Consider the following 25878-nt stretch of genomic DNA (forward strand, 5'->3'; position numbering starts at 1 on the left):
CTACATTCGCACATGAGGAGTTATTCAATGAGGGGAGTGCCAGACGTTTATCAAATGCTAACAGGGAGCTAAGTGATTTTGTAATAACTGAGAGCAAAGTGGTGGAGAAATTGTTGAAGTTAAATATAAGGAAGGCACTTAGGGTGGACGGGATCAATCCAGTTATATTAAAGGAGGCAGCAAAGGAAGTAAGCAAACCCTTAGCCATAATTATGAGAGCTTCTTTGGACTCAGGGGAGGTACCCATAGACTAGAGATTTGCAAATGTATCACCAATTCATAAAGGGAATTCAAAAGGTGACACAAGTAACTATAGACTTGTTAGTTTAACTTGTGTTCCAAGGAAAATAATGGAATCACTGGTTAAAGAATCATTGCCTTATCATCTGGACAAGACTGCGGTAATAGTTAAGACACACTGCATGGGTTTGTTAATGGGAAGTCTTGTCTGACCAATTTGATTGGAAACTGTGATGTGGTCACAAAGGAACTGAATGCCAAAAATAATTTTGATATCTTATACTTGGATTTCAGGAAAGCTTTTGATACTGTTGCACATTAAAAACTGCTGTACAAATTGAAGAGGTTTGGCATTAAGGGTAAATTGCTACAATGGATAAAGGGATGGTTGAGTGGGCGACAACAGAGAGTGGTAATCAATGGACACTGCTCTTCGTGGACAAATGATATTAGTAGAGTTCCCCACAGTTCAGTGTTGGGCCCATTGTTGTTTTGTATATTTATAATATATATTGATGAAGGTATATCAGGTTTAATGTCCATGTTTGCAGATGATACAAAGGTTGGCAGGGTTGTTAACGACAGTATGCTACTCCAACTGGATCTAGATAAGTTGGGAAAATGGGCTGAGAAATGGCAATTGAAGTTTAACATTGACAAATGCAAAGTACTGCATATGGGTAGCAATAACCAAAGAGAAACCTACCAACTATGTGATACTACACTCAGGGAAGTGGAAAATGAAAAAGACCTTGGGGGGTAATTGTGCAGTCAAATATGAAGTTTGCTGAGCAGTGCAGACTGGCTGCCTGGACAGGTCATTGAGTCTTGTCAATGATATATAGGAATTTTGTAGCAGGTGCAAGGAGGTGATTATCCCGTTATACAAGCAATGGTCAGGCCACTCCTAGAGTACTGTGTACAGGTCTGGACGCCTCATTTTAGGAAGGTTGTAAAGTTACTAGAATGAACAAAGAAGGGCAACAAGATTGGTGAATGGAACAAAGGGGTGCTCTTACCAAGAAAGGCTTAAATTCTGCAAATTGCAATGCCTGGAGAGTAGGCTCCTGTAAGGTGATCTGATTGAGGAGTATAAGACCTTGAATGGGTTGAGCAAGCTGAATGCTGATGGGATTCTTCCTCTTGCTCAGACTAAGATCCTGAGGGGGCACAGTTTCAAATTAAGGAAAGATAGTTGTGTGGAAATTTCACTTTAGCCAGCAAGTAGTTGATTGGTGGGACAGGCTTCCATATTTTGTTGTGGAAGCTAATAGCCTAAATAAATTTCAGGCTGAGCTGGACAGGCATTTGGAATGAATGGAGGGTTTTTTTTTAGGCTGATGCTACATAACCTTGCTTTCTTGCATCATATGTTAATGCTAATGATAACAACACTCTCCTGCCTCCCCATGGTGGAGCCGGTAACCTGGGAGAAAACCCCCATTCTCTCAGGGCTAAAAGAACCAAAGATGGGAAACCCTACAATTCCACCTTTAGAACTATTGAGCTCAAAACGAGGTACAAATGACAAAGGAAATGACTCTTCTCAAACCAAGATATTGAAAACAACCCCTCAAGTGAAAACGGTAAGGTGACTCCAGTCTTGGGATATTCTGGTAGGTATTCAACCATTTATTCTGAACATTCTGAAAAATTATTAAAGCTAACCACTTTTGGCAGTAACCAATAAAAGTTACTCCTTGTGCCACTGTAAACTCCTAGAAGGGAGTATTCACAGAATGGGAGTTATTAAATGTATCAAAGGAGGAAATAGTTCAACAACTTCATGAACAAAGAGTCATCTATGCAAAGAGAATCCTGACTCGGAAAGATGGTATTCTTGTTCCCACAAGGAGTGTAATCCTCACTTGTAGCTCTCCCATCCTACCAACATCTATTAAAGCAGGCTATCTCCATTGCCATGTTTGTCCTTATATCCTGAACTCAATCAGGTGCTACAAGTGCCAAAAATATGGACACGCCCAAACTGCATGTCGAAGTGAAGCAATATGTCCTAATGGATCAAAGGAGCACAATAAATCTGAATGCACTGCTACCCCTTCTCATTGCCCAAACTGTAAGGGTAATCACCTGGCTTTCTCCAAAATATGCGAACTATGGAAGCAAGGGAAAAAAAACAGAAATATAAAGTGGAGAACAAAGTTACATATTCAGAGGCGATAAGACAAATACTCAAAACAGAGCCAAACATATATATATATATTCCACATTTTCTCAAAAATGTCAGTCAGTAGGTATTCACACAGATGTTATAGTTCCTCCAAATATATCTATCACTAGTTGGACATGTTCCATGCTCTCTTCTTCCAAACAATGTCCTTCACAACAAAAAACTAAACAAGCCAGTAATACACCAATTACCATTCCATCTGATGTGCCTCCGACAGCAAAACCAAAAGTGATAGAAACCACAAAATTGCAACTGCCAATTTCAACTGGAATGGATATTGATCAACAGAATGGTTCTGATGACGGAATTTTATAACTTCATGCAACCAATGAGATGGACACGACACGTCCGTACTTTCCTAAGAATGACAAAGCAAAAATAGATAGATACAAACAAGCTACTACTAAAAAGCAGTCAGAAACAAAAAAATCAACAAAATCGCTTAATGGAAAACCTCTACAATATTGAAGAATCCTTCAATATTGTAGAGGTTTTCACAATGCAAAAGACGATTTACACGATCTCATCCACTGCTGTGAACAAGCAGGCATATTACTGGAATCTTATTTAAATTAATGAGTGTATCCTACCATTAAAAGTTACACTATCTTCAGATGAGATTAAAGTATTGACCCACTAGTAGCCCATGGAGATCCCTTTTTAAGTAATGGCAGTGCACATTGTAATTGGCATCACTCTTACAATAGCATCTATATATATTCTTACGAATTTCACATTCTCTTGAGACGATCTAGAAAATCTATTTGATCAGTTACCATAGCCATTCTGCTTACTCAGAGACTTCAATGCTCATCATCCCCTGTGGGGATCTCCAACAATCTCCAACTAATTTAATCCTTTCTTGATGCTCATCAGCATACCCTTCTGAACACTGGTGAGCCTACCTATATTCATGTTTAGACAGGATTCATGAGTACAATAGACCTAACAATCCGTTCTCCCTCCTTATATCCATTATGGAGTGGTCTGTTCTTGAAAACCCACTAAATAGTGATCGTCTACTGATTCTCTGCAAACTGAAAACATGGGTAAACCTCCCCTTCACTATGTCACTCTACTAGGAAATTTCTTAACTGAACATGGTTTTCATGTTCAGTTAGATGATGAAATAATCCAATCCCAGCCCATAGATAATGACACAGAACATATAACTAATCAAATTTTACAAGCTGCTAACTTACAATACCGAAATCTTTGCCAGGTAAACACAAAAACAGTAATTACTGATGTAATCTGGATTGTACACATTTTAAATAGGGAAAAAAATAAGAATTTGTTATTTGTTTTACAAATTCCCCAAAATCAGTAACCTAATTTCCTTTAAAAGACTAAAAGCAAATTTCTGCCAAATAAGAAGAAAAGCAAAAAATTGATGTTGGCTTCATGGAGTCAAAGGTGGATCAGTGAATAACATCATGTGAAATGAAAAAATACAATTTAAGCTTAATAAAATCAGTTTTATTTTATTCAGTATTTTCATTTACAGTCAACAATAAAGGTTTGTGGTATCCTTTATTGTTGCATGTTTGCACTGTTCTTTTTGATGTTGACAGATGGACATCTGCCTCTAATTGATCTTGCTTGCATTTACACTTAGCATTAGCATTAGTAGAGGCATTTGATGCAAGAAAGCAAGCTTATGCAGCATCAGCCAGAAAAAAAAAATAATAAATAAATAAATAAAAAATAACCACTTCCACTTCACCCCTCTGTTCGTTTGAAATACCTGTCCAGCTGAGCCTTAAACTTGTTCAGGCTATCAACCTCCACGACAAGGGATGGAAGTCTGTTCCACCAACCAACCACCCGCTGGCTAAAGGCAAATTTCCTCACGTCTATCCTACATCTGTCTTTCCACTTATGATTCTCTCTCTCTCTTGCATTCTGCCGCCGACTTTGGTGATTGCTTTTCAATGTTAGATGTGTGATTTTGTTGAAATCTTTGAACACGTTTAGTTGATGTACCTTTCGGCATCGTCACAACTTAACTAAATGAAAAAGAACCGCACTGCTCGACAAATGTGAAGTAACTGAATGAAGTATTTCCTTTAACAAGTTGTTCAACTCTCAAAAACTAAAAACCCAATTTTAAATCTAGTTATATATCCTTGTAGAGCTCTCAAAGGGCAACAATTTTGTTGCTTACTGTTTTTGTCCAATATTTATAGTTTTCAAGACATTGCAAAAACAAACTTGAAAATGCTTAAATTTTTCAACTGTGTCAACTTTGCATTGCTATTACTCGGGAACCATAAGGGCTACATCAAAACTATTTATAGATGTAAAAACTACATTTCCTACTGAACAATTTTGTCAGTTACTGTTTATGTCTATCTGTCATAGTTTAGAATTTATTGAGAGTGAAAGTAACCAAAGTGCAACAGCAAATGACCAAAATGTGAAATTTTGTTTTTCAAAAAAAATGATATTAAATATCAAAATTTCTAATTTTTTCTTGCATATCGTCAACGGCATTATATACCCGACAAAATAAGTATAAATGTTTTATACTATTGTCTATTAGTTTCAGAGATATAAGAGCAGTTAGATTTTTCACTTTTCATGGCAACCTGAGTGCCGTAGGGTTACCCCCAGCATAGAAGTTATTCATGTCAAAAAAGATGCATGGATTAGCTTTTCCTCAAGTATAAACAATGACACAGATATCAGACTCATCTGGAAGAAAATACAAACACTAAATGGCAAATGTGTGCAGTCCCCAGCCTCAATATTAAAATGGGAAGGGAAGGAGTTGTCCTCTCCAGGAGAAATAGCAAATGCCTTAGCCGAATCATTCACAGTACATCGGCCGACCGGGCTAGCCGAGTGGATAAAGTACCTGCCCGGCAACCCAAAGGTCGTGGGTTCGATTCCCGCCTCGGGCTTGGATCAAAGTACTGCAAAAACCTTGTGAGGTGCAATATGGCCACAGAAGCTGATGCGCCAACAACTACCAAATCAAAAAAAAAAAAAATCACAGTACATCAGCAGTATCCATAACAACAAAATCTTTCAGAAAATTAAAGAATCTTAGAGCAGCATAAGATCAATTTTCTATGATAGTTTTGCACCCATGCAACCAGCCATTTACATTAACAAAACTTTTAGATCTCTCAATAAAACATCCAGTACTGCTGCTGGTCCAGATGGGATTTACTATATGATGATGAGGCAACTAGACAACAGAGCAAAAAGAACATTGTTAAAATATTATAATTGAATATTTTTATAAAATAGAATATACTTATCCAAGCTTCTGGTGTCACTCAATTATACTAGCCATCCCAAAGCCAGGAAAGGATTGCACCTTCCCACATAACTACAGGCCGATTTCACTGACCAGCTGTTAAAGTAAAGATGTCCTGGGAAAAAATGGTTCACAAATGGTTAACGTGGTTCCTGGAAACTAACAACTTGCAAAATAGTAATCAGCATGGATTTTGAAAGAACCGTGCCACATTAAATGCAATGTTAAAAACTGAAGCTAACATCTATAATGCTTTCATAAGGGAGACAACTTGTGGTCGTGATTAAACTCGATATTCAGAAATGCTTCGATACCATCTGGCGATATGGTGTACTTCAAGATCTTCATTCTTTTGGCTTGAGAGGTCATTTACCCCAATTTATACAAAACTTCCTATACCACAGAATGTTTCAGGTTAGATACATGAACAATTTATCCAAATCATTTGAGCAAGAGGAGGGTACCTACCGCAGGGTTACATTCTCAGTCCAACATTACTTGCAATAAGAATTACAAATACGACATAGGATCTACCAAATATATTGGAATTGTACATGTTTGCTGATGACTACATTATTGCTTTTCAATCCCAAACTATGAACACCATTGAAAGAAAACGTCAAATTTCCATAGCTAAAATTGAATCGTGGGCATTGTGGAATGGCTATTCCCTAGCAGAAAAGAAATCCACTGCAATTCAACATCCGGATCCAGAAATATATTTAAAAAACAACCTGATTCCTGTCACTAGCAGTTTTCATCTATTGGGGTTATATTTAGATAATAAAATTAATTTCGCTTCCCACATAGCTTACCTTCAGACTTCTTGTCTTAAAACACTGAACATCCTAAGAGCCATCTCTGCTACGTCCTGAGGTGCTGACAAGCTGTTAAGGTAAAGCTCTCTGGTCAGCACCTGGGGAAAATCCTCAATGATAAACACTAACTTTCAACAGCTCCATAAAGGACAATCCTTAAAAAATCTCACAGAGCGTACATATATATACACTGATGGCTCCAAAACAGATGCAGCTGTAGGCGCTGCAACAGTTTCTCCCACCTTCTCAGTAACAGTGCCTCTTCCTACTGAATTCAGTATCTATACAAAATTGCATGCAATAAAACTGGCCCTAGATAACATAAACTACCATAGCAAGAAATCTCTAATATATACAGACTCCTTAAGTGCAATCACTGCCATTCATCAGCCTCAAAGATATTTTGGGTGACAAGGAAAACATATCAGATATTTTTAGATTCATACAAACAAGTAATATCTACCACTGCTGCAAATAATAATGTAATACATATAACCACAGAAAATATTTAACCTCCATACATTTGAACAAGATTTCCATACTGAGAACATAATATAACAAATGAACTGGCACACTATGATATCCATTGTCCATGTGCCAATAAGCACCGAAACAACAACAACCTGCCATCCCATTCTTAAAGAGATCCAATCTAAATTATTTTACTCTGAAACAGCCAACCAGAAAGTTACTTTCTGCTAGATCCCTGTTCTAATTATAGACCTGTTAGTTTAACTTCGGTTCCAGGAAAATTAATGGAGGCACTGGTTAAAGAAGCACTGCAGGATCATCTGGACAAGAATTCAGTTATAGCTCAGACACAGCATGGGTTTGTTAAGGGCAGGTCTTGTCTGACCAATTTGATTGGATACTATGATGTAGTCACAAAAGAACTGGATGCAGGGAATAACTTTGATATTATATATTTGGATCTTAGAAAGGCTTTTGATACTGTTGCGCATGGAAGACTGCTGCACAAATTGGAGAAGTGTGGCATTCAAGGCAAATTGCTGCTATGAATAAAGGGATGGTTGAGTGGCAGAAGACAGAGAGTGGTAATCAATGGACACTGCTCAACGTGGACTAATGTTATTAGTGGAGTTCCTCAGGGTTCAGTGTTGGGTCCATTGTTGTTTTCTGTATTTATAAATGATATTGATGATGGTGTATCAGGCTTAATGTCCAAGTTTGCAGACGATACAAAGGTTGGCAGGGTTGTTAAGGACACTACTGATACTATGCTGCTGCAACAGGATCTGGAAAGGTTGAGCAAATGGGCTGAGAGGTGGCAAATGAAGTTTAACATTGACAAATGTAAAGTACTACATATGGGAAACAGTAACCCCAGATCAACGTATCAACTCTGTGGTACTACGCTGACAGTGGTAGAGAATGAAAAGGACCTGGGGGTAATTGTGCAGGCAGATATGAAGTTCTCTGAGCAGTGCAGACGAGCTGCAAGAGTAGCTCATGGTGTCTTGTCAATGATATACAGGAATTTTTCTAGCAGGGACAGGGATGTGATTATTCCCTTGTATAAGGCATTGGTCAGGCCACACCTTGAGTACTGTATACAGGTCTGGAGGCCTCATTTCAAGAAGGATGTAGAGCTGCTGGAACGAGTACAGAGAAGGGCAACAAGATTAGTGAATGGAACAAAGGGTTGCTCTTACGAAGAAAGGCTTAAGTTTTGCAAATTACAGAGCCTGGAGACTAGGCATCGCCGAGGTGATCTGATAGAGGTGTACAAGGCTTTGAATGGCTTGAGCATGCTCAATGCCGATGGAATTCTTCCTCTTGCTCAGAATAATCACCTGAGAGGGCATAAATTCAAATTGAGGAAGGACGGATGTTGGATAGATGTGCGGAAATTCGCCTTTAGCCAGCGGGCAGTTGGTTTGTGGAATAGACTTCCATCGCTTGTTGTTGAAGTTGATAGCCTAAACAAATTTAAGGCTCAGCTGGACAGGTATTTCGAACGAATTGAGGGGTGAAATGGGAGTAGTGGTTGTTTTTTTTTTTTTTTTCTTTTTTTTTCTTTTTTTTTTGGCTGATGCTGAATAAGCTTGCTTTCTTGCATCATATGCCTCTACTAATGCTAATGCTAATGTCAGCATCCCAGGTAATGAAGCTGCTAAAAATCCCAACACTGGATCTTCCAGGTGGATGATGCTGCTAAAAATCCCAACACTGGATCTTCCAGTCAACTGAAAGTGTCTTACACTGACTCTGAATCCATTATTAAAACAATTTGTAGTAAACAATTGTCTCACCTCTGGCAAACCCAATTCAATAATAAACTGTTGCAGAGCACAAGAGAGCAAAGTAGAGGAGAATTTGTTGAAGTTAATGTAAGAAATGCATATGGTGGGGGATCTATCCAGTTATATTAAAGGAGGTGGCAAAGGAAGTAAGCAAACCCTTAGCCATAATTATGAGAGCATCCTTGGACTCAGGGGAGGTACCCATAGACTGGAGATGTGCAAATGTAACCCCAATTCACAAAGGAGGATCAAAGGCTGACACAAGTAATTATAGACCTGTGAGTTTAACTTCTGTTCCAGAGAAATTAAGGGAAGTGCTGGTTAAAGAAGCACTGCAGGCTCATCTAGACAACACTTCAGTTATAGTTTGGACACAGCATGGGTTTGTTAAGGGGAAGTCTTGTCTGACAAATTTGATGGGATATTATGATGTGGTTACAAAGGAACTGGATGCAAAAAATAATTTTTGATATCATATACATGGATTTTAGGAAAGTTTTTGATACTGTTGCACTTGGAAGACTACTGTACAGATTGGAGCAGTATGGTATTAAGGGTGAGTAACTACAATGGATAAAAGGGTGGTTGAGTGTGAGAAGACAGATTGGTAATCAGTGGACACTGTGTTTGTGGACTAATGTTATTATTACTGTTATTAGTGGATCCCCCAGGGATCCGCTAATAACAGTAATAATCCTTACTAGATTTAACCAGCCCTTACTAGTGTTGGGCCCACTATTGTTTTGTATATTTATCGATATTGATGAAGGTACAGATGACCCCCGCTTAACGCTGATAATTCTTTCCAGAAAAACAGAGCACTAAGTGAATCTGTGCTAAGCGAGCGCTGCATACCCAAAAGGTAACATATGTATTTGTGAGTTGTGGTTGGTGCCATAGGATATTTCCTAATCAATAATAAATGGCAGTGAAAAGATGCACAAGTGTCGGTAAAAATATTTAATATTCAAATATTTGTACATATAAAATATTCTGCATTACATATGTATATAATTATGTGGTAACTACTTGCGTATCAAAATTAAACTTAAAATTCCAATTAAAATCATGAATTTAATTGATTAATTTAATCATGAAAAATGTGTCGATTTTGGGTACTTTAACTCTCTTCCTGGTAAACTAAAAGGGGTTTTAATTTTAAATCTCCCACAGCATTACCACCCAACAATAAAGTCAACCGATCCTTCGCCGCTTTGAAACCTGACATGTTTTTTTGTTTTTTTCTTCTTTCAATATGAAACTTCTTTTGGGCATTTGTTTCCAAAAAAGTCTCTGTAGCCAGGGGCAGGAGCAGCAGTGCGTAGCACACGCTTCTTGATTAGAACGGGGTTTGAGCCCGTGACCACCAAATACTGAGGATGCGGAAAGGTCAGGGAATGACCACCGCATATCCCCGGAGCAATATGGCCTTAGCTGCTAATGCTCCTTAAAAAAAAACCAAATAACAAATAAAACAACCAAAAAAGTCCTACTTCATCTATGTTAAAAACTTGTTGAGAAGTATAACACATAATACCCCTCTTCAGTAATTTTAACAAGTTCTTTATTGAAATTTTTGGCTCCTTGATCTGCACTTGTGGCTTCTCCCTAGATTTTAAATCTGTTTAGCCAGCCCGTACTAGTTTTAAATGGTTCCACATTTTTTTTTTTTTTTTTTAGGTGAGTTTTCTTCAGATCATCATATAGGCTAATCTCTCTCTCTCTTATAATATTTAACTTAACTGAATTCTGCATTGGATATTATCTTCAATAAAATTAGGTAAAGTCTCTCCATTTCAATTCTAATAGCCGGTCTAGCCCTATTTGCTTGCAATGGAACAGCTGTCTTTCCCGCTGCTAAAATTAATTCTTTATTTTTTATAATTGTTCTTACAGTTGAACTTACTGGTCCTAAATTATAGCACACATCCACTTGTGTGCTATAATTTAGGACCGGAATCTCAAAACGTCTAATTTAATTTTCAAATTCAGTCTTTCTCTTACATTTATAATCTTCATACTGCATCCAGACGTTGTTGCTTTTTCATTCTTATCCGCCATTATTAACTCTTCGAAAATGTAACTGCGTTGGTTGCATTAATTATGATACGAGTAAACTGTCCGTTACGCACGATATCTAATACTGTACTGAGTGATGACTAGACTTCGGATAAATGCATATAACGCAAATATTATAAGTAATATACTTGATAATTTTTTAAAATCTTGATCTCGGAACTACCTAACAAGTCACTGTACTGCAATTAAATTAGCATGTGAGAAAATTTCACTGAGCGTGGGGAAAATTTCTCAAGTTGGCATGGGAAACATTTTAATGCTGTTTTGCTATTAGTTAGTTATTTGGTTTTTAGGAGCATTAGCAACTAAGGCCATATCGCTCCAGGGATATGCAGTGGTCATTCTCTGACCTTTCCGCATCCTCCGTATTTGGTGGTCACGGGCTCAAACCCCGGTCTAATCAAGAAGCGTGTGCTACGCACTGCTGCTCCTGCCCACTTGGCTATGGAGACTTTCAAACTATTGACTCCATCAAATGAAACGATTTCATTAAATATGCCAAAAATGCAATCTGTAGAAGAGTGTTATAGTGATTTGTGACAGCGTTATAGTCAGATACAGGTTATAATATAGCAAATCAGGGTAAAGTGAACCATGTTATAACGAGGGCCTGCTATATATCAGGCTTAATGTCAAAATTTAGAGATGATATAAAGGTTGGTAGGATTGTTAATAACAGTAATAACAGTACAATACTGCAACATGATCTAGAAAAGATGAGCCAAGAGGTGGCAACTGAAGTTTAATATTGACAAATGCAAAATACTGCATATGGGTAGCAATAACCCCAGAGTAAAGTACCAACTGTGCGGTACTACACTCAGAGTAGTGGAGAATGAAAAAGACCTAGGGGTATTTGTGCAATGATATTAAGTTTTCTGAGCAGTGACAGGCTGCTAGAGCAGGTCATGGAGTCTTGTCAATGATATACAGGAATTTTGCTAACAGGGATAAGGAGATGCTTATCCCTCTGTATAAGACAATAGTCAGGCCACACCTTGAGTACTGCATACATGTCTGAAGGCTCATTTTAGGAAGGATTAGAGTTGGAATGAGTATAGTGCAGGGAAATGAGAATGGTGATGGGAACAATGGGTTCTCTTACGAAGAGAGGTTTAATTCTGCAAATTGCAGCATCTGGAGACTTTTGCACTGATTAAGGCAATATACGCCTTAATCAGATCTGGAGATGATCTGATTAAGGTGTATATTGCCCTGAATGATTGTTTGAGTAAGCTCAGTGCTAATGAGATTCTTCCTCTTTCTGAGATTATGCAACTGAGGAGGGGCACAAATTCAAACTGAGGAAGGATGGTTGCTGAATAGATATGTGAAATTTGCCTTTAGCCAGCGGGTGGTTGAGTGCTGGAACAAACTTCCATCTGGCATTGTGGAAGTTGACAGCATAAATAAATTCAAGGAAGAACTGGAGAAAGTTTTGGAATGAATGGATGGGTGAAATGGGAAGGGTTTTTTTTTTTTTTTTTGCTGCTGCTGTTTACGCTTTCTTTCTTGCATCATATGTCCCTACTAATGCTAAAATAAATAACTAATGTTATTTATAAAAATCTTGTCAAGAAAACTGTTACATATTCGAAGTACATCAATTAGATTCATAACAGAAATCACTTTGGTCATATGAGCTTAGAAACATAAAAAACATCTCATTAGAGACCGAACTCTCAATGCATTGCTGCAACGCAAAGTGATACCCACATATTAACAGCAGACATTGTTTTGATCAAAAATTCAGATTTTAAATTAATAATTTTCAAATAACTGATTTTTTTTTTTTTTTTTTTTTTTGTAAATATTAAAATATCCCCCAACAAATCTTTTTAATCTGTATTCCAACTGTATTTCCATACATGTGGAATTTGAAACATATCTCTTTCAATCATGGAGTTGGGTAGCGACCTCTATACTAGGCAATTCCCTAATATTTTGTCTTTTAATCTGCATTAATCTTACAATAGCCAGCATGAGAACAGTAGTTGAAAAGTTCTTCATTCATGCTCCAGTCTTTTTTTTCTCTTTTAACAGTTCATTTGATTTAGAGTGTAAAAAAAATCATGATTGTCCCTTTCTATCAGTTTCTCTATTTTAAAATTGATAAATATCCTACATTAGCATTTAGGTTCATTTGCTTTAAACTGCAGTGGAGAACTGGGGTCGACCTACAATGACATTTTTACTTTAAATATTTTCTCATTGTTCTTTTATTTTGTCTATCATTTCTTTTAAATCTAGCTAATATATCTGTATGTATTTATTTATTATTTGTTTTTTTTTTTTGTTTTTTTTTTCAGGTTGTAAAACATCTTTTTAGTCCTATCAACTCAGTTGATATTTTCCTGTCAGTTCCTACTGTTTTAATGGAATCAGGATTGGAGTTCCTTCATTTTACAAATATTGAGGTACTAATTAATAGTTTACTAAACCATGTAAAGTCTCATAATTTCCAGCTTTTCTTTAGCATGATTTATATTTTTAATTATCCCTGAACATCCCTTATAAACAGAAAATATGGTGTAGTTAGCCCAATTAGGATCCATAATATCAGATGCTTGATCAACTTGTGATCAAGCATGTAACAAACTGTTCCTGCTCTAACAGAATATTTCTACTGTTATATATGATGCCATTCCCATGTCTTGGCCCACTTTAACTCAAGAAAGGATTTCACAGACCAGTGCAATTAGTGATCAATTTCTTATCAACTGTACAGGCAAAGGAAGATGATATAAACATGCCTAAATTTGTTCCTTATCAAGCAGAAAGCTATTGAATTCATCTTAAAGAATTCATAAAGGGCTGATCAACTTTACACTAGTTGATAAAGGTAAAGCCAATATTGAGGAAAGAACTTTGGTTTTCTTTTATTTAGGAAGAAGTTTTCACACAATCAATAGGTGTGGCATACTCTGCAACTTAAGTGATCTAGGTTTGAGTGGACATCTTCTAAACTACTTTACATTTTTTATCAGTTGCATTTTCCAGTATTTAGACTCAACATCAGCTTTGACTATATTGTACATTGTCATGGGTCAATTTGCATGTTGTGTGGGCTAAAAAACTTAAAAATAACTCATGGGAGAAATGTTCTACTGCCTCTGCATAAGATTGTTAAACTGGAGTGCCAATTGAAGAGGTCTTTGGAAATTTCTCCAGTGTATGATGGGACTCAAATCTGTACCTCTTCAAATGAGTGACAAGTAGCAAAATAATTATACTGTCATGGAGAACATATTATTGATTCTTACGTATTAAGATTCAGACAGGAAGGCAGTCCACCAGGGTTAATCTTCCAGTGCTGTAGTCTTCATCATTAAAATATATTCACTAACACGAAACTCCAGTGGCAATTACTATGCCTTATATGCAGCTGACTTCAACATTTCAAATATAACAACAATAATATTCTAATGACATATCTATAAAATTATGTTTATCCCAGATGAGTAATAAGGGTAATTGTACAGTGTGACAAGAAATTTTCTGAGCATAGTAGATAGCCCACGTGCTCATATCAGTCCATTATCTACATAGGGGCATAATGGTAATGCAAAACCAACTTAGAGTATATTTGCAATGTAATTATCACTTCATTATTTTGTCTAGCATAGGTTCTTAAAAAGATTATTACATTTAAAACTTTTTTATCATTATTATAAATATTGTTACCAAAGTTCATGATTAAATTTAATTTGGTAGAACATCATTAGTCATTATTACTAAAATGTTATATAGGTTGATGACGGTAGAACATTCTCGGTTCCTGGGAGCTGTAATGTGACACTGATTGAAAAGAATACTGGAAGTGCAGACTATGAAAAGAATAAAGAGATATCTGTAGATGAATTTGATTTTCTTATTGCTACAAATAGTACTGGAAATAGATTAATGAGAAGTAAAAGAAGCAGTGATAACCTGCAACATTTGGACAAAACTCTCACCGAAGAGAAGCTTAAAAAAATCATTCTGGTAAGAATGTAATTCTGTTTAAATTTATTATTACTTAAATATTTTAATTTGTTTTTTTTTTTTTTTATGTGAACCCCAAACACGAGAGGTATTAGAACCTATAGTACTTAGTACCGTGCTTGGGTTGGAGGTTGAGAAGACGAAAGAAGATATTTGTTGACATTGGACTTGAACTTCTGTAGATTGTAATTTTCAGGAAATACGTATGAAGGAAGCTTGTTCCAGAAAACGGCAGTTGAATGAATAAATGAGGAAGATGAAAAGTTGGTTCTGTGGGTTTGAAGTTGGACAGTAAATGGATGTTGGCTGGTGGCGGCACGTGTTCGGACTGTTTTGAAAGAGAGAGCGGGAATTATAGAAGCTAATTCAGAAGAACAGTGCCCATGGAAGTATCTGTAGAAGAGGCATGCAGCAGAAACAGTGCATCTATGAGACAGCGAGTGGAGAGACTCTGTTAGAGATGAATCATTAATTAACCGAACTGCCCTCTTCTGAATGGAATGAAGAAGCCTGAGAGAGGTTTTGGGGGCACCACCCCAGATGTGGGAACAATATTCCATGGCAGGGCGGATTTGCGATTTATACAGAGTGAGCAGCTGTTTGGAAGAAAAGTAACACCGAGAGCGAAAGAGAAAACCAAGTTTTTTAGATGCAGAGGAAGCAATATTTGTAATGTGCTTGTGCCAAGAGAGATTAGAAGTCAGGGTAATCCTCAAAAGAGATATATCCTTTTGCCTAGAAATTGGAGTGTCACTAAAGATAAGCATAGGAGCAGAAGAATCCTTTTTGCGAGATATAAGACAAGACTGAGTTTTAGAAAGGTTGAAATCAACTAAGTTGTCTTTGCCCCACTGGAGAATTACCGGGTAATTACCTGAAGATCGGCATTTAAGGAATTGGTAGCAGATTTTCGAGAAGTTGAAGCTGATTGAGCAAGACAAGGTTTCTCAAAATGGAAAGTTGAATGCAATGTGCTATCGTCGGCAAAACTATGGATAGGATTTCCAGTCAATGGAAGAAGGTCATTGATATACAAGAGGAAAAGAACTGAACCTTTGAGAGACACCAGCATTAGTGGAGAAGTTAGAAGACAGAGAGCCATCTACCATCACCCTCAGTGAGCGATCAGAGAGAAAACTGGATAACCAATTACCAAAAACAGTTGGCAAACCATAAAATAGAAGCTTGTTTAGAAGACCTTTATGCCAAAACACGATCAAAAGCCTTTGAGATGTCAAGAGCAACTACTTGTGTTTCACCGAACCTTTCCATTGAATTAGTCCATAAATGGGTAACATAAGCCAGAATGTCACCAGTAGATCGACACTGACGGAATCCATACTGGCGATCGTTGATCAGACGGAAGGTTTCTAGGTAGTTTAAGAGTTGGCAGTTAATTGATTTCTCCATTACTTTAGAAAGAGTAGAAGTAATTGCAATGGGACGATAATTGGATGGGAGGGATTTGTCACCCTTTTTGGGAACTGGCTGGATATGAGCAAATTTCCAAGCAGAAGGAAAAACATCTTTGGAATAAGAAAGTGAAAAAAGGCGGCAAACAAAAGGAGTAAGTTCAGGAGCACAGGTTTTGAGAACAAGTGGAGAAATACCATCAGGACCTGGAGCTTTCTTAGCATCAAGATTCATCAAAATCCTTCTGATATCCTTTTGACGGAAGACCACAGGAGGCATTGAATGGAGCGTGTTGGGAATGGTGGGAGGTGTTTTACCAAGAGAGTTTGTTTCCTGTTGTTTGTCTTTATTCTGCCTTTATGTGGGAAACTGTACATGATGAAGCAATCATCCAGTAATGCTGCTAGTCCTCCAGTTTAGGACTGATGGTTGAAGGGCTTGGCTTCCTTATTCTATCTTTATCTCCCTTGATGTGGGCAACTGTATGTGTGAAGAGACCATCCAGTGATGCTCCTAGTCCTCCAGTTTAGCATCACTGGAATCCATCACCCAGAGAATAGGGTTCAGGCTAATTGTAAGAATCTGGTGTGTTTTCCATGTGGAAACTTGGAAAGGGAGATCTGGTGGTTGAAGGGCCCAATTTCAACACACCACTTTGGCCACTTCTTTGACTAGAAGGGTGGCCGCAGGATGGCTCATCTGAAAGTGTCAACCATGTCAGTGCTGTGCTCCTACCCTCATGGTCCGAGGAATAGGATTCAGGCTGGCGCTGTTGCAGGTAAGGTGTCTTGGTAGCTCAGGAGTCCCACTTCCAAGCACATTTATTGCTTGCCAGGTAGTGGGCATCCCGTTTGGGCTCTGTAGTGCATGGAGGGCTCAGGCATTGGACCAAATTAGAAAATTCATGAATCTTGATATACTCTAAACTTTTCTTCTGTTTCCCCAACATGCTCCCAACCAGAAAATAATGACAAAGACATGAAGACCACCACTTCAACAAAGAGGCCCAGAATTTAATATCAGGTCCTGATAATGCACTCCACTGGAGAGAAACCTATAGGGAAAATGTTACCTTTCTTTATCCGAAGGGTTGGCAGGCTCCCCTAAATCTGTAAAATGGCTGTTTTGGAGATAACCTTATCAAAACCAAGTGATAAACACTCAGAACAGCTCCTCTGAGCCACCGCTATTGGAGAAAAGCCAATGAAATGACACTGGACTCATCCTGAGGTGTGAACTCTCAATGGGATCTTCTGGAAGTATCTTGAAGAGATCTGCTCAGAAATAAAATTACAAGGAGTGAAAGATGCAAAGTGAATGTTTGCAAATAGGTATGGGAATCTAGTCCTAACTAGAAACATCGTCCTTACTTTTAATATGCCAATGTCTCCTAATGACATTAAAGCTGACTGTCTGTATTGCATATTGCACTGCACGTCCGTATGGACATTCACAAATGACCTGCCATGGAACCCTTGCATTCGCTCGATGTAGTGTAGTGCAAAGACCATGAAATTACATCACGTAAAGCTGCAAAACCCACCTGTATTAATTGCCAAGGAGAGCAATATTTCGAGCATGTACCTGTGATATTTTGAGCATGCCAGTGGAGGAACAAAGAAAAAGAAACACAATGACTTAAAGCAGAGCTGAATGTATCGCCCCAGGAAGCCAGAAAAGCAGTTAAACCAGTAAGTAGCAATAAAGCATGTGCCGAAAGGTTGCCAATACTCCATTTTTACAGAATCTGTATAAATTACAGTGAAATAAATCAGAATGTTCCTGTAATGCAACAGCTCTTTGAAACTAACATTCTAAGAGCTGTTGCATTACAGTAACACATGTCTACATGTATAAAATATTGGAGGGAATGGTCAATGCTTGTCTTTTATGACACTTAGAATCAAATGACCTTTTCTCCAACATGCAATGTAGGTTTGAGAGGAACAGGTCCACTTTGGACCACTTAATTAGAATTGAACCATATATTTGAGATGGTTTTATGAAAGGAGAGCACCTGGTGTCCATCTTCTTTGATGTGGGAAAAGCATATGATAACTTGGGGAGATTTGATATTTTAAAAGACCTTTATTACCTCAGTCTAAGAGGTCACCTTCCATTAAAAACTTTCAATTTCGTTGTTGTTTTTCCAAGGTCAAGTGGGATCCACCCTCTCTGGTGCTTTTTCCAGGAGGAGGAGGTACTGGAAGCTTTTTTTTATAAGTGCACACATATATAAATGATTTATTGTTATAAAATTAAATACAGGAACTCCCCGACTTATGGAAATTCGACTTTACGTAAGTTTTTGCCAGCCAGTGCAAACTTAAAAAAATCGTGTAAATGTATTTTTTTAAGGGACCACCAGGAAGACCCAAAAGAGAATGGCTCCAATGCCTAAAGGAAAACATGGGCGTTCAGAGTTATCAACAAATGATGCAAGATTCAAGAGATCGACAACAATGGAGGACAATATCTAAATAGGTACTCAACCCGTGCCAAACGGAAGAGTAGAATGATGATGATGATGAATGTATTTTGCATCCCATACAAAAAATGGAGGTATCGTGGAAATATCAGAATGTGAACCCAATAACACTTTTTTTTTTTTTTTTTTTTTTTTGGAAGTTGAAAATTTCGCTATATTACTAAGCTATTTATCTCTCTAAAAGGTCATATTTATAATGGAAATTGCACTACTCTTTCATCGTTATCATATGTTCCCATTATAAGAATCAATTTTGGATGTCTTTGTGATATTTTTCTAAAGCACGTTTCTGGAGGTCACAACCATAAAACAATTTGCACTTTCCGGTTTATTTGGCTTTTCTGTTAGTGCATCTAATTATAAACGGGTAGTAAACTCGATCTTATTGCATTTGCGATAATACCGACAACTGCATTTGTGTGGGTTTTTATGCTATTGTGGTGAAACGTATTCCCCTTCACTGAAATCTTCAATCATATAAAAAACAAATTTTCAGAAACTTCTCTTCATTCCGATTTACATATTACAATGACAAAGGGAAAGTGACCAATGAAAAGTGCAGGTGGTGGTAGTGCCAGGAAACGAAACAAAATTGATTTAGAAATGAAAATTTTTAAGAACCAGGACAAAGTTCATCATCTATTGTGTGGAAGGTTAATAGAGGAAGAGGAGAAGGAATTGTCTAACGAAGAACTTATTGACTTGCAGAAAGCAATAGTGAAAGAAGAAAATGCTGACGAAGCTCAAGATGAACCAAATGAGGAGCCAATACATTTCATCACCGGCATTTCGTGAAATTGCACTGGCAATGGCAAAGTTTGAGGAGATGAATCCTGACAGCAAATGATTCTTAAAAGTCAACAGAGGGGTGAATGATATGCTTGCTTGCTACAAAGAAAGCAACAATGAAAAGAAAAAACCCATCGTCCAGTCATCCATTAATATGTTCTTTTGTAATGTTGAGCGGCTGATCCCTTCTAAATCTCCACAGCCCTCGACCTTCGCAGCGGCATACTTATCAGCTGAAGATGTCGATTCTGGTAACGATGCTCGAGAGGTAAAACCTACTGACGTTATGCCTGTCTCCTCTCTTTTTTGTAATGTTATAATTTTTTTTAAATTGCGCGTTTTTGTAATTTTTCCTGCGCATGAGATAAAAAATTGAATAAATACAATAAATAATTCTGTTTGACAAACATTTCTTTTTTGATTCAATCAATTCAGCGAGCACAGTTGCGAGTGCTGTACAAGCATGGGGGAAATTCCGACTTACATAGTGTTCCATGGAACGCAACCCAGGGAGCGTAAGTCAGGGGGTTCTGTATAATAAAATGTTATTTATAAAATATATTTATTTATAAAAATTATATATATATATATATATATATATATATATATATAATTCTTTTAAATTTTATTAATTTATTTCTTATAATATTAGTTATTTTTATATGTATTTATACTTTGTGGTCACAAAAAGTGGTACTGCTAAAAACTGAGGCCCCAACCATGCATAGTTTAGTGATCCTAAACAATGCATTACCCTATCCTACATGATTAATTGTTGCTCCCCGAATCAGGCATCATGGGAACATGGTTTAAGATGTCACATGACACCTGCATTGCACAAGAGAATAACAAGGTTGAAATGCCATATTGATTGCATTGACAAAAGTCTGTATATAATAATACAGGATTTCCCCTTTCTCTATTGTCAATCAGTTTTTCCTAATCCACGTGTTGTCCTCAATTGCAACACAAAAGAGTGCCTTTGTGTTCTATGTTTTATCTATCTTGAGCTGTGTGCTAAATAAATAACTTTTTCTTTGGAATAAAAATGGCTCAAGGAAGCCTGAAATACTTCTTATAACATTTCATGAAATTTGAACTCAAATGTTATCGGCGCTATCTGGTCCATCTGAAGGGCCAAGTAGCACCTTAAACCATGTAGTGCATAACTATGTAGACCTTAAACCATGTAGCACATAACTGTGTAAAACATAAACCATGTAGCACCTTAAACTGCCATGATCCTCTTTTCCAGAATTAAAACCAGTGCCATTACCTTTAACATCTTGAAGTTCTTTCTTCATTTTTCCAACTTAGAAATGTATGATTACTTCCCATTAATGATCATCTGTTTTGTGGGTGAAGATTAGGGATATGATGTTTGTACTTGTAGTATTTTCTCTAATGTTCTGATACAAATAAGATCATTTAGTTCATTTAAAAATTTTGTTCACTGTGAAAAGTTTCCCTCCAATCAATAAAGAGTAAATTGAAATCATCTCTAATAAGACACTCATACTTGCTCACCCATTCCATCTGCATGTAGAACCTCTCGTCATACTCTTACCCCGAATGGGCGTCCATGTATGGTGAAGGGAGGCCTCCCATTGATGATTCTGGCTTCCATATTTAGCATAATTGGGGTCTAATGCCTGCAGACTAAGTTCCAAGCTGACACCATAGGAATCTAGTTTGTTTTCAGTATGCTGCAACTCATGGAAACCCGAGGGGGGGGGGGATCTGATGGTTGAGGGAACCAGCTTCAACACACCGCTTGGACCTTACACTTGACAAGATGGGAGATCCTGGGATGGCTCCCCTAGGATCAATTGGCTAGTGGATTCACCTGCAGGGATTAGCTGTGTAGAATCCCTATCCTCTCATTGTCAGAGGGACAGGGTCCAGGTTGATGGATGTATGGGTGTAGTTCTCGGATATCCTTAGCTTCCCACTCCCAAGAGCTCATTTAATGCTTGCCAGATACCGGGCACTACTTGGGCTCCATAGAAATCTAGTTTGTTTTCCATAGTGGGCCCGGGCACTGAATTAAATAAAAGGTTTGTGAATCCTCTTCTGGCACTCCAACATGTCCCTACCGGAAAATCATGACACTGAATGTGATATTACCACCACAGCAAAAAAAAGCCCAGAACAAATAAATATCAGCACCTACACCACACTTCCTGGTAATCCATTCCATTAGAAGAAAACCCATAGGGGAAATGTCTCCCTTTTTAATTTAGCCTTGACAAGATGGGAGGTTCTGGGAAGATTAGTTGGAGCTCCAAAAATTGGTTAAACAGCTACAATTATTCTTGCCAATATATTCTGCATAAAATGCTAACTATCATCTCACGGTTTGATTTCAGAATGGGATCTATTCAGAAGTGTCTGAAGGAAAAATCTATTTTGAAATCACAAGGAGTGAACAGTTGTAAAATTAATGTATGCATGTGGGGATGAGAATCTAGTCCCCCCCCAGTTTCAGTTCACCAATGTTTCCCAATTCACTTGTGCTTCCCAGTGTATACCTAAAAAACTAAGTTGTTTTAAGTGTCAGCAATATGGATCCTCAAAATGGACTTTCGTGGTGCCTGCATGTGCCCAATGCGGTGGAAAGGACCACAATATTACTGTTTCTTGTTTGTTTGTAGGCTTTACGGTGCAAGGGCAGCAAGGCCATAATGCACTTAACTATGGTGATGTTAAATACATAGTTATAGTTATCCACCTATATCTGCATAGGTGTTATTCAAGTTTATACTGCATTGTACAGTTTTATCTGTTTTAGGAAACTAAAAATTTTGGTCACATGTGGCATGTCGGCTAGGTCAGAAATGCTGAAAGAGGTATTTGTCGTGGAAAGTGAGGTAAACATAGCTTGTTGATCAGTATTGTACTTTGGGCAATTAATAAGTAGACATTGGACAGTGAGCTGTGTTGCACTCTTTGCACTGTGCTGGATTAGTGCCTGCAAGAAGATAAAGATGTGTATGGCCTATTCATAGTTGAGCTAATACTACTTCTTCATGTCTGTTCCCACATATACTCGACTTCCAAGATTTGAGATCTTTCTTTATATGGAGTAGTTTGCTACCAACTTGATTTTGCCAGATGTGTTGCCATTGTTCAAGACATCACTTCTTTATAATTAACTTCAAATCGGAGAGTGGTATGCTAAAGGGTTGATATACAGGATCTGTAGCAGTTTTGGCATCTAGGTCAGCATGATCATTTCCAACAATTCCAACGTGACCAGGGATCCAACAAAAGAGAACTTGTTCTTTGTTCTTATTTTACTTGATCATGGTATTCGAAATGTGTACAAGTAAGGGGTTATGATGATTTTTATTCTGCTATATAGCTTGGATAGCACTAACAGAGTCTGTGTAGATAACTGTGCAAAAAATTTGTTGAGATGAAATTTAACGCTATGTAGACAGCAAAGAGTTCTGCAGGGTAGCTACCGCATTCATGGGGAGTTTCTTGGCTATGGTAAGGTTATGAAATACTGCTGCTCCTTCACCAACATGGGTGTCAGTTTTAGATCTGTCCATGTAGATTGGCATGTACTCTGTGTGCTGGGTTCTTAATGCGGCATGAATTTGCAGTATGTTCTGTTGGAATAAGGTGTCTTTCCCCAATGATGTGAGTGAAATGTCGCACAGTGGTATGTGATATATCCAAGGTGGGACTGTACGAGAAGTTATAGACTGTATCATGCTAAGGTCAATTTGCCAGTGACTGAGCAGGGAATGCAGGCGTATCCCTGTTGATGGGTTTTTAGATGGGCAGGCTCTGTAAAGGTTCTTCCATTTGGGCGAGAAAAGTCCATTCCGAGTAGGGTTTGTCCAGTTGCTTTTTTAATTTTGCTGCGTAGTTTAACAGGATTTGTCTGCATAGATGTAAAGAGTTTTCAGTTGATTCAGCATATAAGCTTTGGACTGGTAATGTATGGAATGCCCCTAGTGCAAGACGAAGAGAAATGTGGTGTATAGGATCAAGCCAACGTGAGACACTTGATCTAGCAGTGCTGTAGTCTAGTTGTGACCGAATTAATGCATGATATAAATGCAGTAACGTGTAACAGTCAGCTCTCCATGTTGTGCCAGATAGTACTCTTAAGGCAAGTAATTCAGAGCTGTTTTATATTTTTGAGGAAGGTAAGTTTTTGGTCAAGAACCACACCAAGAAAGACACTATGACACTATGAAGTACTATGAGGCACAGACACTATGAACCACTGGGATGATTTGATTTTCTAGGTGAAGTCCTGGGTCTGGATGTAGGTTCTGCTTCCTACAGAAGTGTATCCTGATAGTCTTTTGTGGCGAGAGGCAAAAACCATTGTTTTCGGACCATTTTACAACTTTGTTGATGGCACCTTGTAACTGTATTTCTGCCATTTGCATATTAGGCAAATGGCAGGAGATACTGAAGTTATCGGTATACAGGTTAGTGGACACTGTAATAGATCCTGTGTTATGGTGTTCAGTACTAAGTGCCACCATATTTAACATAATATGGTGGCACTTAGTACTGAACCTTGTGGGACCCTTTCTTCCTGGATAGAATTGGAAGATAACTGGTTGTTGACTCTAACTTGAAATGAGCAATGATGGAGGAAGTTTCTTATAAACTCTGACAGGTGTCTGCATAGTCCTAGATCACATATGGCCGACTGGGCTAGCCAGGTGGGTAAAGTGCCTGCATGGCAACCCAAAGGTCGTGGGTTCGAATCCAGCCTATGGCTTGAATCAGAGTAAAATGCAAAAACTTTGGGAGGTGCATTATGGCCACAGAAGCTGATGCACCAACAACTAACAAAAAAAAAAAAAAAAAAAATATATATATATATATATATATATATATCATATAGGTTTCACATTGTACCATACCTCCAAGCTGTGTCAAATGCTTTTTCTATGTCAAAGAGAACTATGACATTGGTGTTATGTCATAGAACTAACTATGGTGTTCTTTTCCTACAAAAGGATCGTGGATGCTTATTTTTGCCCTGATCAGTAAGCCAAGAGTGGATCTGCCTTCACGGAAACTGCATTGTACTGGGTTAAGAAGGTTGTTTTGGACTAGAAACCAGGATAGGCATTGATCAGGACCTTGCTCAGTAGGTTGGTAGTGTTGTGGATTTGTAGGATCTTTTCCTGGTTTTTGAAATGCCGAAACATCACGTTTAGCATGATTCTATTTGTCCAGGAAGGTATTCTGTAATAAAAAAGTAACAATGTCTTAAGGGCTTAATAGCACAACTTTGCGCCTCCATAGCCAGGTGGGAAGGAGCAGCAATGTGTAGCACACACTTTCTTGATTATATCGGGGTTCGAGCCTGTCACCACCAAATACGGAGGATGCAGAAAGGTCAGCGAGTGACCACTGCATATTCCCGGAGCAATATGGCCTTAGTTGCTAATGCTCCTAAAAAAAACCTAATAACTACAACTAAAATTTTCTTTCAAAGAGGCTGCTGTAGCCTAGTGGTCAGGCACACAGGTGCCTTGAGTGACCGGAGTTCAAGCCCGTGACTACTGAATTTGGTGCTGTTTCTTGTATTCAATCTATCGTGCGAACTCCTCTGACCGTTTGGTCGTCCCGGAGTATAAACAGAAAATTTATTTATTTATTTACTGGCTTCAGTAAGTTGTGCTATCATGATGTTGTGTATTCCATCTGGTCCTGCTGCACTTAATTTGGTGGTGGCTAAAGCATGGTGCAATTCTGTCATTGTGAAGGGGAGATTGTATGCAGCACTAGATGCTGATTCGAAGTTGATGAAATGTTTCTCAACCTGTGCTTTGTGTACCCGAAAATGAGGTGTGTAAGATGTCATGGCTGAGATTTTCATGAATGATTTGCCCAATGCATTTGCAGTCTCCACTGGTGTTGTAACATCACAACCATTTACAGTTAGTATGGGAAGGTTGATATGTGGATGTGTGGAGTACATATATCGTATTTTGGTCCGTATCGTTTGCATTTTTGTAGTTCTTGTAATTGTGGAGGCGAAACGTCTCTATGCTTCCCTTTTGCTAGTCTGCCTAGTATGTTTTGCTTTTGCCTGATCCTGTTTAAAGCGAATGAGATTTGCAGTTGTTGAAAACTTCCTGAAGATGTTCCATGCTTTGTTCTTTTCTTTTATAGCCACGCTGCATTCGTTATTCCACCAAAATTTTGAGTGTGCAGATATTTTGTTGAATTGCTTTGGAATCACTTGGTCTGCTGCCTGTTGTATTTGATTAGATATATATTCTGTGGCTAAGTTTTGGATGTTTGCTGGACCTGCTTTTCTTCCAGTATTGCTAGTTGCTTGTATATATCCCATTTCG

General features: G+C 37.9%; 1 protein-coding gene across 1 annotated transcript in view; it reads left to right on the top strand.

Annotated features, from left to right (window-relative positions):
* LOC150091194 (integrin alpha-9-like) overlaps positions 1–25878 on the top strand; it is a 504992-nt gene that overhangs the window by 350593 nt on the left and 128521 nt on the right. Inside the window, exons 14-15 of the mRNA XM_090389511.1 lie at positions 13170–13277; positions 14611–14844. Coding sequence (XP_090245637.1) covers positions 13170–13277; positions 14611–14844 — 342 coding nt within the window. The remainder of the gene's footprint in view (positions 1–13169; positions 13278–14610; positions 14845–25878) is intronic.

Source organism: Mastigoproctus giganteus, chromosome 1 (genome assembly GCF_048544385.1).
Source record: "Mastigoproctus giganteus isolate SK-2022 chromosome 1, ASM4854438v1, whole genome shotgun sequence".
Classification (NCBI taxonomy): Eukaryota; Metazoa; Arthropoda; class Arachnida; order Uropygi; family Thelyphonidae; genus Mastigoproctus; species Mastigoproctus giganteus.